Consider the following 16,208-nt stretch of genomic DNA (forward strand, 5'->3'; position numbering starts at 1 on the left):
CCAGTAGAGGAGTGGGTTCCTTCAAAGGCATCACATTTTTGGAACAAAAAAGCCATGTTGTCCTCTGTTTGCAACTTCAAGCAAAAGTCATTATGAAATCGTTACAAAAATATACGACTTCAAATGCTGAACTGAACAGAGGAGTAAATAACTTCCCAAGGCTCAGAGCCTCTGGGAGCCTCTAGAACCCTTCCAAAATTGGGGAGACAAACCTGAGCAAATAAAGTACAGGTTTTTTAAGTGCTAACTGCAAAATCATTTTTGTATTGTCCAAATAGAAACAACACACACACACACACACACACACACACACACACACACACACACCTCTGGTCAGAAGCCAGGGATGAAGGATCTAATTGTGTTGAGAGAGAAGAGAGGGATGGTTTTTCATGGAGGATGTGACTCTCAGCTTTGATTTTCTTCTATTAATATTCCCTAAAAATTGTTTTGTCATTCAGACAAAGTAGACGGTCAATTTGTGAAGAAGAATGCCCTTGGGGCACCCTAAGTTTCCAAGTATAGACCACTGTGTCCTCCCAAAATTTATCTTTTGAAGCCCTCACGCCCCCAGGACCTCAGAACATGAGTGCATTTGGAGATAGTATTTTAAAATTGATAATCAAGGTAAAATGAGGTCACTAGGGTGGGCCCTGATCCAACAGGACTGGTGTCCTTTAAGAAGAGGAGATGAGGACACAGACACGCACAGAGGGACGACCACATGAGGACACAGGGATGACACACTAAGGAGAGAGGCCTCAGGGGGAACCAGCCCTGAGACACCTTGAAGTGGGACTTCCAGCCTCCAGGATGTGAGAGAATAAATGTCTGTGTTTAAGCTGCCTGGTCTGTGGGACTCTGTTATGGCAGCCCAAGCTGACTCACACACCCACCTCTCTAGGTTCAACTCGAGGAAGCAGCTGATTAGTGCTTAGAATAACAGAAGCTGATCTCTGACCAAGCTGGGTTTAGCTTTGCAAGCCAGTAGAAGGGCAGGTGGGATTTGCAGACTTCCCCTCATATCTATTCTGCACCAACATGGATTGTCGAAGACTTTTGTACTGGACCCAATTGAGGAAAAGTGAGAGGGTCCCATTATGCAATATCTGAAAGCCTAAGTTATTCCCTATCCACAGGACCTATTAGATGTTTCCATGGCTTCATTAAAATCTCATCTCCATTCTAATTTCTCACTTTCTCTCCCTGGAAGAATATACAGGAACATGCTTGAATCTAAGTTCTCAGATGTCTCCTCCCCAAATTTATCTGTCGAAGCCCTCAAAATTCAAGAGATAAACCTAAGCAAAGAAAATACAGCTTTGCTCTACCAATCCATTATTTTCTGAGTCTCCAGTTCTGCCTGGAGTCAGATTCCGGTCACCTCCTCCTACGTAAACTCTGCGTAAGATGTAGATGCGTAAACACCCTACCTGTGGAAACCTTGGTCCACGTAACGAAAGGCTTGGGCTTCCCTGTCGCCTCACACGGGAACGCAGCGTCCGTCTCGGCAGTGACAGACACAGTCTGTGGGGATTTGGTGATAATCTGGGGCTTTTCTCCGGGTGTCCAGAATTTGGATGCAGGTGGTCCTCCAGCAAAGATCTTTGAGCTACTCTGATGGAAGCTTCCAGAGGACTGGACAGAAGATGTCACAAAGGGGATGGAGCTCCGGGTGGGAGAAACCAGGGGGGTATTCTGTAAGTTAGTTGAGGGTGATGCCATGGTCCGGGGAGGGTGCAGCAGTGGAGGAGCTGGAGGACCAAAGTCCACGTGGAAGGTGCTGTGGGAATGTATCCTATTGTACGGACCCAGGTTAACTATCCTCTCCCTCGTCACTGGGGCAGGAGAGGTGGATGCCGGGGGCTTCACGGTGACTCCCAGCTGCGGGAAAGAGAGTGTCCTGTTGATAAAGAAAGGAAGTCTTCCACTGGGGTAATGAGGAACTCTTGAACTCGGAAGCCTGCCAACTGGGTTTCTTGGCTCAGGAAGGTTATTATGTCCAAACACCTTGGAGTAGCCATTGAATCGGTCAGTTCTTTGGTCTGCCGATTTGGTAAAAATGTTGGGTTTGGACACGTGTAATGGAACAGGAGTTGTTGTCGTTGATAATTTTGGAGTGGAAAAGAGTTTGCTCCCTGGCAAAGCCCTTGAAGGAGACATAGTTATTTGCGGTTTGTTGGTCAAATGACGGGAAGGCTGTAATGTTACGAAATCTCTAGAGGAGCTTTGTGTGGCCGTATCAGGTGGCCGAACTGTTCCCTGTGGTGGGATAGGTTTGGCAGGGACTCTGGATGGTTGGTAAGAGACGTGGGCTCCCCCATCCTGGGGGTGCCTCTCTGGGCTTCGTGGGAGACTGTTGTTGCTCCTACTGTCAAATACTTCCTTTCCCAGCTCTTGCTTTGGAGACAAGTCAGATGTGTCCTGGTTAGAAGAAGTGGTAGATAATTCGTTTGGCCTCGGTATAGGCTGTGTCCCTTCATTGTTCACTGGGGGTGCTTTGGTTTCTGGATTCCCCACATAATTCAAGACAACATTTTCCTTGGAATCTGTAGATGTTGGAGATGTTCTCGAGGTAATAAGTGCTGGCTTAGTGGTGGTTTGTGCCCAAGACACAAGAGTCGTGGGTAGGAACAGGGAGGTTGGCTTCTCCCTGGGAGCAGGAGTAGGGATGTGATTCTGTGACCTGGTTTCAGGGTGAATGATAGCCACAGTGGTTTCATGATGTTCCTGCCCACGGGTGGTGGTTTCTGCCTGACTTGAAGACAACTCTACTTTCATGCTTGTGAGAGTAGTCGAAGCACCAACTTCTTCTTGTTGAGATGGTGTTGAGACTGTAATAGAAGGTGAAGACACAGAAATCAAATCCACATCCTCTAGCTCTTTCAAAAGGGGAAGATCTGTACGGTTTTCTCCAAAACTGGTAACAGGAGTGTCTTTCTCCAGCTGCCCAGTCTGGGCTGTCGTTGGGGGATTCCAGCTTAGAGTTCCTGGAAACCCTACAGGACGGGAGTCTTCCTCAGTGGAGACTTCTCCCACAGTGGAGACCAACCAGCCATAAGTTGGTATGACATTAATGATTGACTCACCGGGGACTAAAGTGTCAGTTTTATAATCTTTGATGTCTGTGACATCATCACCCTTAATTTCTTTTCCATCCGATACAGGTTTAGACGTGACTGGAAGTGTCTCTTGGACGTTATGGTGAGATGAATGTATTTTTGTGGTGGTTGTCATGTAATCTTCCACTCCAGTTACCTCATACGAGTCTCCAGTTCTCAGAGGAACAGTTCTGGACAAAGATATAGTTTCTGAAGTGGGAGTAATAACATTTTTGTATTTATTTTCTGGAGAAGGGCTAGGCTTGGATGTAGATGCTCTCGAGCTCACCGTAGAAGTGGTATAGTGATGTTTGTTCGGCCTCTTCCTGTGTTTCCTTTGTGGAGTTCCCTTGGATACGGCTTCTGTGTTCTTCTCCATTTCCAACTGTTTTGGGATACTAGCTGGGTTATCAACCCAAGATGTAGGAACCAGAGAACTCTGCACTTGGTTTGGAATCTTAATATCAGGTCCTTGAGTTGGTTGAGTAGAAAAAGTCTCTGTTGGGGCAAAAGTTGTCGGTGGGGTTTGCTTATGCCGGTGGCGAGGTTTGTGGGGGCGCAATCTCCTCCTCCCATTGGGTCTTCTTTGAGAAGGGTGAGTGGGCATTGCCGCCGGTGCAGTGGCATTTTGTCTTGGTGTCATCATTGCTGCTGTGGTGGTATCTCTATCCAAGACGGTGCCAAGTGTGGTTTCCCCAGGCTGATTGAAAGGAGGGATGCTGCTCTTCACTCCCACTGTGGAATCCAGCAGAGTGATGGATTTGATGTCTTGCCCCTCACCCTCAGAACTTCTGGAGTTTGTGGGGTCTCTCTCTAGCATATCTCCTTCCTGTGGTGCCTGAGACTTTTCCTCTATATCCTTTTTAATCAGTGGGGTGCCTTGAGTGCTTAAACCACTTTTCACAAGTTGGATGTTGTCTGTGAGTCCTTGTAGATGTGATTGGCCTGGGACCTCTCGTTCTCCTAAAGCAGAATCTTCAAATGACTCCAATGTACTGAGGTCAGTAACCCACACAACGGGGGTTGGCGTAAAGTGTGCAGAGGTCGGTTCTCTCATCTTGTCCTCATCTGGTTGCGAATTAGTCTCCAAGTCTGGGTAAAAGTATTGCATAGTCTCAGACTCGGCCAAGGAGATAACATTCAGCGGAGGCTCATACTCATTCAACGTGGGCTCTGGCATGGACCCAACATCTGCTGTTGTCCAACTCCCTGTTGCTGTCTCTTCGTGGGCAGGCTCTCCGTAGACTGTGTCCAGGGTGTATAGAGCAGAAGAGGATTCATAAGGATCAGATATCAGTGTAGGGTCTGTAACCCACTTCATGTCAACTTCAGTGGGAGATATCTCCTCAACGTTCTCAGAAAATGCGTCGTCAATAACTTCTTCCAATGGTGTGCTTGTTACTTCGGAGTCAGCAAGAATCGCTCCATTGCTGTCGTGCTCCAGTGCCTTCCTGCGTGAGGAAACGGTACTCAACACCTGCTCTTCCTCACCAAATAGAGACATATCTGCTGAGGATTCTTTGGCATTGGTTGCTGTCTGCACGGGAGATGAGGAAGGGGGAGAAACAGCTGGGGAAGGAGGTGTTGCTTCTAGACTTATGGATGGAGGAGTAGTGGTTTTAACGACCTGGGGTACTTCCGTGCCCTTAGGGAGATTTTTCCCACGGACTCTGGCTAGAATATCTGCCCAACGCTCAGGATTAATCTGTTTGTTCGCCATGTTTATCCTTCGTCTGGACTCGAACACTCTGCGACCCTCTGCGATGTTGGTCTCTGGGTCTTTCTCAGGATGCTTCCAGGGTTTCAGTTTTCTTCTTCCTTTCTTGGCTTTCTTGTCTCCCATGTTGGCATCATCCTTTGTTTTGAGGAACACTTCTTGGTCCTTTGGTTGTGGAATTCTCCTGGAAGCATCATCTTCGTCTCCCATGCCTGAGGCCCCTTCATCCTCCACGACATCTTCTCTCACTCTGGAAGGAGCTTTTGAGTCTGGACGTCTACCTTTCTTGGATGACCTTCCAGATCCTTTCTTCCTCACGGTGACCTCCACAGTAAAATGGTCTGCCCCTTGCTGGTTGACGGCCACACATCTGTAGTAACCACCATCGCTGCCTTGGACCTTTGGGATGGAAAGAGTTCCATTTGCCAACATGTACGCGTGTGACGTGTTAGCCAAGTCATGAATTATCCTTCTGTTCGGAAGAATCCAGCTAAGGTGTGCTTCAGGTATTGCCAAGGTACTGCAAGGCAACATCACTGGCTCCCCTGGGTTCTTGGCAATTGTCACCATGTCTCTCTCAGGGGGCTGAGAGGTGGGAGGTTGCACAAGCACCCTATATGCGATCCGGTCCATTTCATCTCTTACCTGAGCAATGCAGTGATACAAACCAGAGTCAGACTGATCCACTGATTTTATCCTCAGCCAACCACTGCTGAGGATGGAGAACTTGCTGTCCTGATCGTCCATTGGTGCTTTCAGGACGGAGCCATCTGGAAGCACCCAGAAGATAGACGGACTCTCAGAAGCTTTCACATTGCAGCTCAGCTGGCACGACCCCCCTTCCAGGACCGTCTGAGCTCTTTGCACAGCCCCACTTGGCTCAATCATTACCCAGCTTTTGCTCTGAGCCTGCGTCATGTCTTTGGTGGACATGGTTTGAGAATGCTGCGCGTAGTAGGAGAGCAGAACCTTTTTGGCTGTACTTTGACGTCGGTTCAGTTGGATTTCTATGGACGGCTGCATGACCCATTCTGGTTCTGTGAGAACCTGGGCTCTGACGCCCGTGTAGTAAAGAGCATCATCGTCAGCGTCTTGCCTGTACTGGTAGCTGACTCTGGGGTCTTTGCTCAGCATGAGTTCCCGGTGGAGCTTCACGGGGACCTCACTATAATACGCTATCAATTTCCATAATTTTTCGTAGTTTTCCCGTGTCATCGGACACTCAAACTCCAAGGCGACCGTTGCATTTATGTCAATCTCTGGAGGATCCGTTTGGTTCAAGTGAATTTTGTACACATCCATGGGCTTCTTGATGTCACAGACCAAGTTCACCATGTTCCCATGTTCATCGGTCATGTTCAAGGAGATGTTCCACGGGGGGAGCTGGAAGCCCTCCAAGACCAGCTGGCTGTCACTGTCCTCCTCTTGTTCCTGCTCTTCCTCTGTATCTCTGCTGCTGTTCTGTCTCAGGGGGGACTCTATGGAAGGCTTCAAACAAGCAACGTCCTTCAGCTTGTGAATCTCTTGTTTGTACAGCTTCTTGGGACCGGCGCACATGGCGCACAACTGGCCGCCTTCATAGGCTTTGTCCTTCTTACACTTCAGAATCCCTGAAACAAGTAAGCAAACAAACACTCCGTAAGTCAAGGAGTCAAAGACTGGTGTGATTTTCACGTGGTCACACGCATCCCCATCACCCAACAATCCCACGTTGAAGGAATCCCACGCTCAAGTTGTCTCGACTTTACATAGCAGTTTTAGCACAGTGTGCGGTAACTAACCAGTGTTTTATGGTTACTCAACAATGAATAATAAACACTAATAGAGTTTTTCCAGTATTTTTAAGTTAAAAAAAAAACTCACTTCGTTCGTATACATTATATAGTTGACCTTATATCAAAGTCCAGGAGGATGGACATAAGTAATTGCACCCCATGAAAATATTTCCAGGTGAAAGGATGAAACTTTGATATGAATCCCATCATACCTACCTTTTATTGTCTTTTTTTTTTTGTCCTTTTGCTATATATATATATATATATATGTTTTTTTCTCATTACACACAGTGTTTACTTTTGGGGGTTCATGTTTTACTCTTGGAATCCTCCTGAATTCCTTCCATCCTTTCTGAGCACTTGGTCTTGTTCACTGCCTCATCCTTCTCTGCCTAACTCATTACAGACGGATTCTTTCTTGACTTTTCCCATTTCATTTTTGGTCTATCTCATCATCGATGGCCCCAGACACCATCCATCAGCCTGTGATGACTACCCTACGTGCTTCTCCAAGCCAAGCACATTCTCATCCACATCCCATTGTCTATTTGATGTGCCTTTTTAGATATCACAAAGGCTCTTTGAACTGACATCTACAGAAAAAAAAATTATGTTCTCTCCCTGCCCCACAACTAGACTTCTCATGCCTTCTCTACACCAGTAAGTGGTGCCACAATCTCTCCACTTTGGGGGAACTTGAAGACTGGTGGAAGTTCTTTTGACAGTCCTATTGGAATCTGCCCATATCCTTCCATTCCCCCTTGGATGGAAGCCAGTCAAACTGCCTTATCCATGACATGTAGAGTTGTAAAGCCCCTGTCTGGCTTCACTATTTTTTCCTTTGCCACCGCAATCAGTTTTCTAGGTGACTTTCAGAGTAAACACCTCAAAATGCAAATAGGATTGTTTTGCACACCTCCCCCCATGTATACACATACACACACGCCACGCATACACATATGTACACACCTACACACAAACACATGCATGCATAGGCATGTACATACAAAGGCATGCACACGTGTCTCCTCCAGACATTGGAAAAGATGGTTCTCTACCTGCCAAAGCTCCGTAGCTCCAATTCCATAATGTCGTGTTGCTTCTGTGAGAAAGCTATCTAGATGCACTTTCAGCCCCCCTTGCACCCATTGGGGTGTGGGGACTAAGTCTTCCCAATGGAGTGTGAATGGACTGGAATGTATCTTTCTGGTTAAGACCATTCACAAGAGGATGCACCTTCATCTTTCCCACATCCATTGCCTGATCGAGCGACTCTGATGCCAAATTTAAGGTGGAGCCAGAGGTGGACACAACTGGGTCCCTGAATCAATCCATGGAGGGAAACCACTCATATGTAATCCTGCTATAAGGCAGGTGTTTGGAAGCTTCTAGGCGGGCACCAGCTGAAGAGTCTAAGAGGAAGCAGAGGTCAGCAAGACATCTCAGAGGAGGCAGCTTTGTAGTGAAGCTCCAAAGGCTGAGAAGAAGCCAGCAGCAGAACATCTAGCAGAAAATGCTCCTGGCAGGAGATTGAGCAATTCTAATGCTGAGCTGGAAATAAGTTTGGAAAGTGCAAGGAACACAAGAGAGAACAGTGTTGCTGGATATGGGTGACTAGAAGAACAAGGGGACCAGCACATGGCAGGAATGTGTGTGGGGAGACAGGTAGAAGGACCACTGTGTGGGACCTTCTTGGAAAGAGTGTGTGTGTCATCCTGAGAGCAATGGAAGCTGGTGAGGGATCTATGCAGGGCTGTGGCATGGCTAAATGCATGCTCTGAAAACTGTTCCCACTGAGTTGTAGAGAGCGGACGGAATGAGGGGGGGGCTAGCAAGGCTGTGGGGAGACCTGGACAGAATGTTGCACCTTCTTACCAGAGACAGAGGGAAGGAGACTGCCGTGAGAATGGAGTTAAGCAACTAGATCCAGGATATAGTAAGCCCAACAGGATCTGAGGATAGGAGATGGGTTGCAAGGTGGGGCTTAGGGAAAGGGGAGAAATAAGGAAGGAAGAGGGAGGGAAGGAGGGAAAAAAGGAGGAAAAGAAGTGGGGAGGGAAGGCATGAGGGAAGGAGGGAAGGAGGAAAAGAAGGAGGGAAGGAAGGAAAGAAGGAAGGAGGGAAGGAGGGAATCAGGGAAGGAGAAAAAGAAGGTGGGATGGAAGGAAGAATGGAAGGAGGGAAGGAAGAAGGGAGGGAGGAGAAGAAAGAAGGCAAGGAGGAAGGGAAGGAGGGAGGGAAGGAAGGGGGAAGGAGAGAAGGAAGGCAAAACTGTGCTTATTTTGAACCACAATCTACTCTTGCATCTTCTACACATACATCCTGGTGGTTGTCATTGATCTCTGGATCAGTACTGAACATCTCTCCTGTGTCCATAAAAGAATAATCTCGGAGCCAGCCCAAGCCTGCCCTTTTTCAAGCATCCCTTGATAGCTCCTCACAGGACATGGATTCATAGACCTTCCTCATCCCAGCTTCCCACATCCAGCCCAAGGTTGGATGCCACGCTCCTGACATTCATTGTACGATACCCCAAGTCAATGCCACGTAACTGGCTACATGATCATGACCTCGTTACTTTATATTTTACTGAGGGATACATGCATTAGCATATGCAATGGAGATGTCTTAACACCGAAGTGACTTGTCACATGTAAGCTCCTGCCTTACTGATCGGATGCACTGATTTCACCCAAGGCAAGATAAATAAAGCAACCTAAAAACTTCAGAGATTGGACCATCTCCATGAAGGTAAAAGAATGTGCGGTTGGGAGTCGTTTTCTCTCTTCTCTTCTTACCTTTGGACCTGGCGTCCCATTCCAGGAACCACCTCATCTCGCAGTCGCAAGACCAGGGATTGCCGTGCAGGTAGAGGTTCTCCAGCAGCGGCATGTTCCGGAGCATGCCGGCGGGGAGTGTGCGGATCATGTTCTCCGCTAAGTAGAGGTGCCGTATGGTGGAGAGTCGGAAATAGTCCAGGAAGGAGAACGTGGAGAAGGTGGCGGGGTGCAGCTGTTGCAGCCGGTTCCCTTCCAGATGCAGCAGCCGCAGGGATGTCAGGCCGCTGAATGCCTGCGGGTGGATGAACTCGATCTTGTTGTGGTCGATGTGCAGCCTCAGCAAGCTGGACAGACCCTGGAGCGTCCGTGCTGAGATCACCCTCAGCTTGTTGTAGCTGAACTTGAAGACCTGCAAAGACAGGGAGGGGAGAAGACAAATCCCGTTTAGTTTAGAAAGCCCACGGCGAACGACAGGAACCAGTACGAAGGGCTGGAAGGGCATGACCTTAAGCTTGCTTTTCATGTAAAAAAAAAAAAATAGTCATTTTGTTGATCATTAGAGAGAATTATAGAGTTACTGTGCTTTTTTTTTTTCTTTTTTATTTTAGCATAGCTACTAAGTGAAGTATCCCAAGAATAGAGTTTCTGGTTTTTATTGTGGGTCGAAGAGGATGCAAGTAGCGATGCCCATAATGCCCGGGTTTACCTGTAGGGAGGTGAGATCTCTTAAAGCTCCGTCCGGGATGTTTGGGATCTCGTTGCCATGAATCATAAGTAGCTCCAACTTGGTCAGTCCTGCAAATGATGTTTCTGACAGGGACTGTATGCTATTAAACCTAAAAAAAAAAAAAAGTAATAATAATAATCAGAATAAGAAACAGCAGATCCTTAAATGCCACATGGGAAGGATTCCCCAGCCTGCCCTTAAGTTAGCAATATTGTCATTCTGGGGTCCCGTGGGGGGGCCAATCCCAGAGTGCATTCATCCCCTTGGGTCCTTCTCTGTCTCTGGACTCAAAAGAAAGTGACACATATTCATTAGTCTTCATTCAGTTGCAGAATATTCACGGAGAATTTCAGCTTGGAATATGCTGATGTCCATGGGACGCTAAGTACGATGTAGAATCCCAAATGGCACCGTTCTGTAAGGCTCCTTGTTGAAAACCGCTCTGAAGTAGCAACATTATGAGGGACACATGCAGCAGGAATGGCAAAAATCTCAGCCACAGAGAGAGCTTTGCGTATATATTACAAGAAAGGAAAGCGTTCCAGGCGGAAGGGGCAAATCAAAGCCTTGATCCGCCGAACACCAACACTCTCATTTCACAGGGACACATTGCCATGCCCGATGAACCATCTCGAATGTGGTTGGTAAACATGCTGGGTTTTCTTTTTCCGTTTTTGTTGTTGCGTAAACATTGGTCAAGATGTTTTCTTGACCAGTTTGGAAATTTCCTGTTGCCGTGTTAGTCATGATGCACAACCAGCCTCAAATGTGATCGCCGACGTGATCACTGGAGAACGGATTACAGGATGAATGGAGAATCCCGCACGCTGCTACCTCACATCAGTGTTTCTGCTGGGAGATAACGCCTCTAGCTTGATGCTACTGGTCACTTTCCCTTGTCACCTAAATAAAAGGAAGTCAGCCCGTACAGAACGCAGGTGCATAGCTCAATGCAGCAGATGCCAGCCATGTCCAGTTTTCTCATAAACTCATACATGTCTGAACTTGGACCCCAATGGCAAAGTGATCAGAAACACCCAGCTGGGTGTTAAGTTTCCTAAGAGCCAGGCTTAGGAAGCACCTTTCAGCTACAACGTCTCGAGTGCAAGAAATTAAAATTTATATCTCCACCACCAAAAGCACTTGCCTGGATTGCTTTGAACCCTTCGAAGACCTACTTTCATAATTGCATTGATATACGTAAGACCGACTTGTGCAGAAAAAACATCAGAGGGCATTACATTCACCCCACCTTGTTAGGATAAGATTGTGTGGATTCAAAACAGTGTCTGAGGAAGATGCCGTCAAAGGTGATCCTATTTCCCATGAGTCATTTAGACTCATGCAGCCAAAGAACAATTATACAGCAAGCTTCTCTCTTCTGGGTTGTATGACATTCTCCACACTTCCTTGGTGTGTTAGCGTGTTGTCGGCTGAGTGCTGCTGCATTTACTAGCAGTGAGAGGAAACTTCCGAAAGAATTGGGCTCATGGCTAAGTGTGCACGTGCGTTGGATTCCACGGGAGGTTGCAGGCTTAGCTGGAGTCGAGCCCTGTCCTCTGCAATTCACTTTCTAAACTCCATCACTTAAAGCCCGTGAGGCAGGCACATCCCGCTAAATTGTCCACAGCAGAAACGGAGGTTCAGAACGTTTGCAAATGTTTCAACGTCACGTAGCAAATCAGCAGGGGAAAGAGAGTTGAACCAGGGTGTGCCGGATTCCAAAGTGTATATTTTTTCCTGTTGCTTAGTGCTGTTTTGGTCTTGTTAAAACAGGACAGGGGCTAAAAAATTCTGCGAAGAAACGCAACTCCCGTAACAACCTCACTGTAGAGGAGGGGAAACTCCCAAAAGATATGGAAGGACATCGAAGAACACACAGTCACAACAGGTAAGATCCGCACAACCTGAGAGGAAAGCTTCAACTTGCATTCACGTGCCATTAACGGAGGCAGGAGAAGCAATAAACACTAGATACCATATTTTGCTTGGTTAAGTTCAAACGAACAGAATCGCGGTGCAAAACTTCCCCAAAGGTAATGTTGCCAAGACTAGTGAAATCCAAGGGAATGAGGTTTGTTTTGTGATGTTAGGGATAAGACCTCCTCAGTGGGTAAAAAAATTTGAGTAAGAGACGAAAGAGGTACCCCCAAAATGAGCTCAGTATATCTTGCGGAGTCCAATGCAGGATGTTGAGCACAGCAAACTGGGTGGGGGACTGGAGTCCCAGTTTCTGGGTCTGCCTTGTTGACTGGTAGAGGTGAGATTGCTAGAGATGAGTTAGAACTGTGAAAAAGAGTCACGTTTTGAGGTCGGACACACTCAGTGCTGCCTCCTGGCTACGCCAGAGAAGTTGCTTAACTTTTTGGAAGCTCAAATGCCTCATTAGTAATGCTCCTGATAATTCTATCTTCAAAGGACCATGTGTGAGCTCGATGACATAATGTCTGTAGCCCCGTAGACGTCACCACATGTGGAGGATTGTGGCAGAGTTTCTGAAGGGAATTGTGTCTACAGCAAAGCAGCCAGTAAGGAGATTAGAGGGAAATTCACCCCAAGACAAGACATGGCTAGAAAAATAGGCCGCACAAAATAGCAACTAAAATGTACGTAGGCGGGGAGATGACATGAGTAGTATATTCTAGGAGTAAAGATGTTCAATAAGAACGTAAATATTCTTCAAAATTCATAAATGTTTAAAAAATGACATAATAAAACAATAATAATAGGAGTCGACATGACCATTTGATAATTCTTCTCAGAAACACACAAAAGACCCAAGTTCAGACCGGATAGAATGAAGCGTCAGGCATGGTTAATGACCCTCTTATGTTGCCGTTTTTATTTTTAACGGAACACCTTGTTTTTTTCTGCTTATTTAAACACGCGCACACATGACCTAGCACATGATGGAAGGCCAATACACTTTTGCAGAGTGGATTTGCTGATGGCCTTATTGGAACAGTTCAAAGACTTTTCTTTGAGTGCAATACTAACCAGGAGTCGTCGTCTAACGCACAGGTGCGTGCAGCAAACTCACTCCGAAAGTGCGTTTCAGAGAAGCCTGCAGCAGGTGAGCAGAACTCTAACGGATACAGTTTCTAACTCACCTTTTAAGTCTATTTTGCAAAATGACTACACAGTGGCAATTACCATTGCTCAAGACGCACACCATAAAAGCGACTGAAGCAATGATACCCGTGAACGAACCGAGAAACATCATGTTAAGCAAAAGAAGCCAGTGGCTAAAGGGCACATATCGTACAACTCCATTGGTAAGAAATGTCCCCGACAGTCAAATTCATAGAGATGGAAAATCAATTGTTGGTTCCCACAGGTGGGGGTGGGGAGAGAGGGAATGGGAAGTGACTGCCTAGTAGGGTCTGCTTTCGGGGGGATGAAAATTTCTGGGAACCAGATAGGGGTGCTGGATGCACAAAAGCATGAGTGTCCTAAATGCCCCTGAACTGCAGACCCTAAAAGAGTGAATGTTATGTCATTGGAATGTTACCTCAGTGAAAAAAAATAATGCAAAAGCAATGTACAGGTCAATGTCGTATGTGACTTCAGGGCGCAGTCAGCTCTGCAAACTGGCTGCAGGGCTTTCAGAGGTGCAGAAATAAACAGAAAACTAAGGCGGGTGCTGTGTAAGCTTCCCTCGGTGTGCAGTGCTGTTTGGTGTGAGTCTTGCATGCGGGGATTCCTTCTGCAAAGCAGTCGGAGCTACAGTTTGGACTTCCAGTATCTGCCAATCACTGTTCTGGGCACATCAACAAAACAGGTCAGGGCTCAGCTCTCTTAGTAAAAAGGACAACTGAAGAGATAAAAATGATGAAACGGACAATTCTAGATAGTAGCAAATTTCATAAAGCAATAGTTAAGGAAGAAGATGGAAAGTGGAGAAGGCTTTAGTGGTCCAATGTTCAGGGCACAGGGAATTTTCGGGAGGTGACATTTGACGTAGGACTCAAGTCACAAAGAGGTGCAATCGTGCACACCCAGCTTGCGGCAGAGCACTCCCAATGGAGATTTCCATTGTTTTATGCAAAAGTTCATCCCTCAGTTTTTGGCCCTGATTGGGAACTTGTTTTTGGTGCCATCTTGGTGGTTCACTCTGTGCTAGTCTATCACTACGACTTAGAGTCACTGGAAAAACTCCACTGTTTTTCTTAAATCTGTGTTCCAAGATGCCTACTTTTATTTACAGAGATGAATCTCTGACCCACTTGGGCCTTGCTTTGACATTTTAGTAGGACACTCCACGGTGGACCATCGGTGAGCTCTCTACTGCTTGCCTTAGGGTCGGGAGTTATTGGCCACCTTTCTGCTCCTTGGACTTGCCAAGCTTGCCCACATTAGGGTGTGCTCACTCAAATTGTCCTGTGCTGAGTCTTCTAGCCAGAGTTCTGAAACTGGAACATGGCCCCCAGAGGACATTCAGCAATATCTGGAGACATGTTTGGTTGTCAGAACTGGAGGAGGCTGCAAGTGGCCTCCAGTGGTCTCAGCCAGAGATGCTGCTCCACACCCTACAATGCATGGGACTGACACCACGACCAAGAGCAATTCAGTCCTAAAGGTCAAGATGGCTGAGATGTGGAGGCTCTGCCTTAGCGTGGACAGATAGATAGAGTTTGTCTGTTTCTATCATCTCTACCTATCAATCGTGTATGTATCATCTATCTATCCATCCATCCATCTACGGCACTAGTTCTCAACCAGGGCTGAGTTTACCCCTAGGGGATATTTGGCAACATCTGTAGACATTTTTGGTTATCACAAGTCCGGAAGGAGGTGCCACCCTACAAGATGGGGAGGGCTGAGAGAGACAGGTGTGTGGGAGACAATGCAGAGATGTGTGTGTTGCCACGTGATGATGTAGATTTTTTGGACAACCCGAGGTGAGAACAGAGGTGGGGACCGAGACGGAGACCCGTGTCGTGCATTGGGGAGATGTTGGCCACCCAACGCGTGGAGTAGAAGCCCTGGGAGCAGATGCCGTCACCCAAGGACAGCCCGCAGGTGAGGAGGAGCAGAGATCCCAGAGGGAGGAGACAGGTCTGGAGACAGAAGACTCAATCTCTAAAGTGAGTCAGAAAGAGCTTGTGGTTCCTCAGCGCATTTCAGCGTGATGGCGTGTGCTGTGTTCTCCTGACTATGTCGACAAAATTTCTTGGGTTAAATTTGATAGCCAACTAGCAGGGTGGATGGCAAGGTGAAGAGGGAAAATGGTCAGAGAACAGGAACAGAGAAAAGTACTGGCTGAATCGCCTCCGAACCTAAATACACGCCCCGCCACTAAGTAAGGCTCCCAAGGTCTGGGATGGGCCCGTGTCAGCTCAGAGACCTGTGTCACTTTGTCATATTCCTCATGCTTGTTTTTAAGAGGTGTTAGAGAGCTACAGAGGTGGATGTTGTTGGTGTCATATGTTCGAATGAGGAGGCTATTCTAGGACAGACAGCAGCCTAGGTTATCGCTTGAGTGCTGAGTCGAGGAGGGATTGTGTTTCCTCTTTGTGCCCAGGGATATGCACGAATTCTCTTTGCATCCTTCTACTAACCTGCAGGAAATTAGCATGGCACTCAGGAAAAAGAATCTAAAGGAAGAGATTACCTGGGTAAAGCCCAGTTCTGCAACTTCCTGGCCACCTGGCTTACATTACAGAGAATTCTGATCACTTGTTGATGGGCGATCACTGACCCCATAGCAAACTCAGTGAAATGCTTATGTCAGACGGTATTTGCAAAATTGCATCAAAGGTACCAGTGAGTATCGCCAAGCAGAATTTAAAATAAAATGTAGATAATATATAGGTACCAGAGAAGTTTCAGAAAGATGTCATTAACTCCAATCTTTTAATCAAAGGGAAAAAAAAAATCTTTGAAAGTCTGTAAATCAGACACTAGGTGGATGTTATTTTTTTGTTTGTTTGCTTCCTCAATAAAAATATTTGGAGAGAAATTCTCAGAAAATCTTGGAGGTTGCCCAAGCAGGAAACAGCAATGAAGACAGAGAGCCCTCAAGACAGCTGTGTGGGAACAGAAAGTTTCATTAGCATTCGGCCAACAATCCTCATTCCTTGAGAGTCTTACACATCATCCAAATTG

General features: G+C 46.8%; 1 protein-coding gene across 1 annotated transcript in view; it reads right to left on the reverse strand.

Moving 5' to 3' along the window:
- Positions 1 to 16,208, reverse strand: part of MXRA5 (matrix-remodelling associated 5) — a 29,145-nt gene that overhangs the window by 10,590 nt on the left and 2,347 nt on the right. Inside the window, exons 2-4 of the mRNA XM_012656814.1 lie at positions 10,080 to 10,209; positions 9,392 to 9,782; positions 1,434 to 6,428 (exon numbers count right to left, since the gene is read on the reverse strand). Coding sequence (XP_012512268.1) covers positions 1,434 to 6,428; positions 9,392 to 9,782; positions 10,080 to 10,209 — 5,516 coding nt within the window. The remainder of the gene's footprint in view (positions 1 to 1,433; positions 6,429 to 9,391; positions 9,783 to 10,079; positions 10,210 to 16,208) is intronic.

The sequence above is a fragment of the Propithecus coquereli genome, unplaced genomic scaffold, assembly GCF_000956105.1.
Source record: "Propithecus coquereli isolate 6110/MARCELLA unplaced genomic scaffold, Pcoq_1.0 Scaffold52, whole genome shotgun sequence".
NCBI classification, from domain to species: Eukaryota; Metazoa; Chordata; class Mammalia; order Primates; family Indriidae; genus Propithecus; species Propithecus coquereli.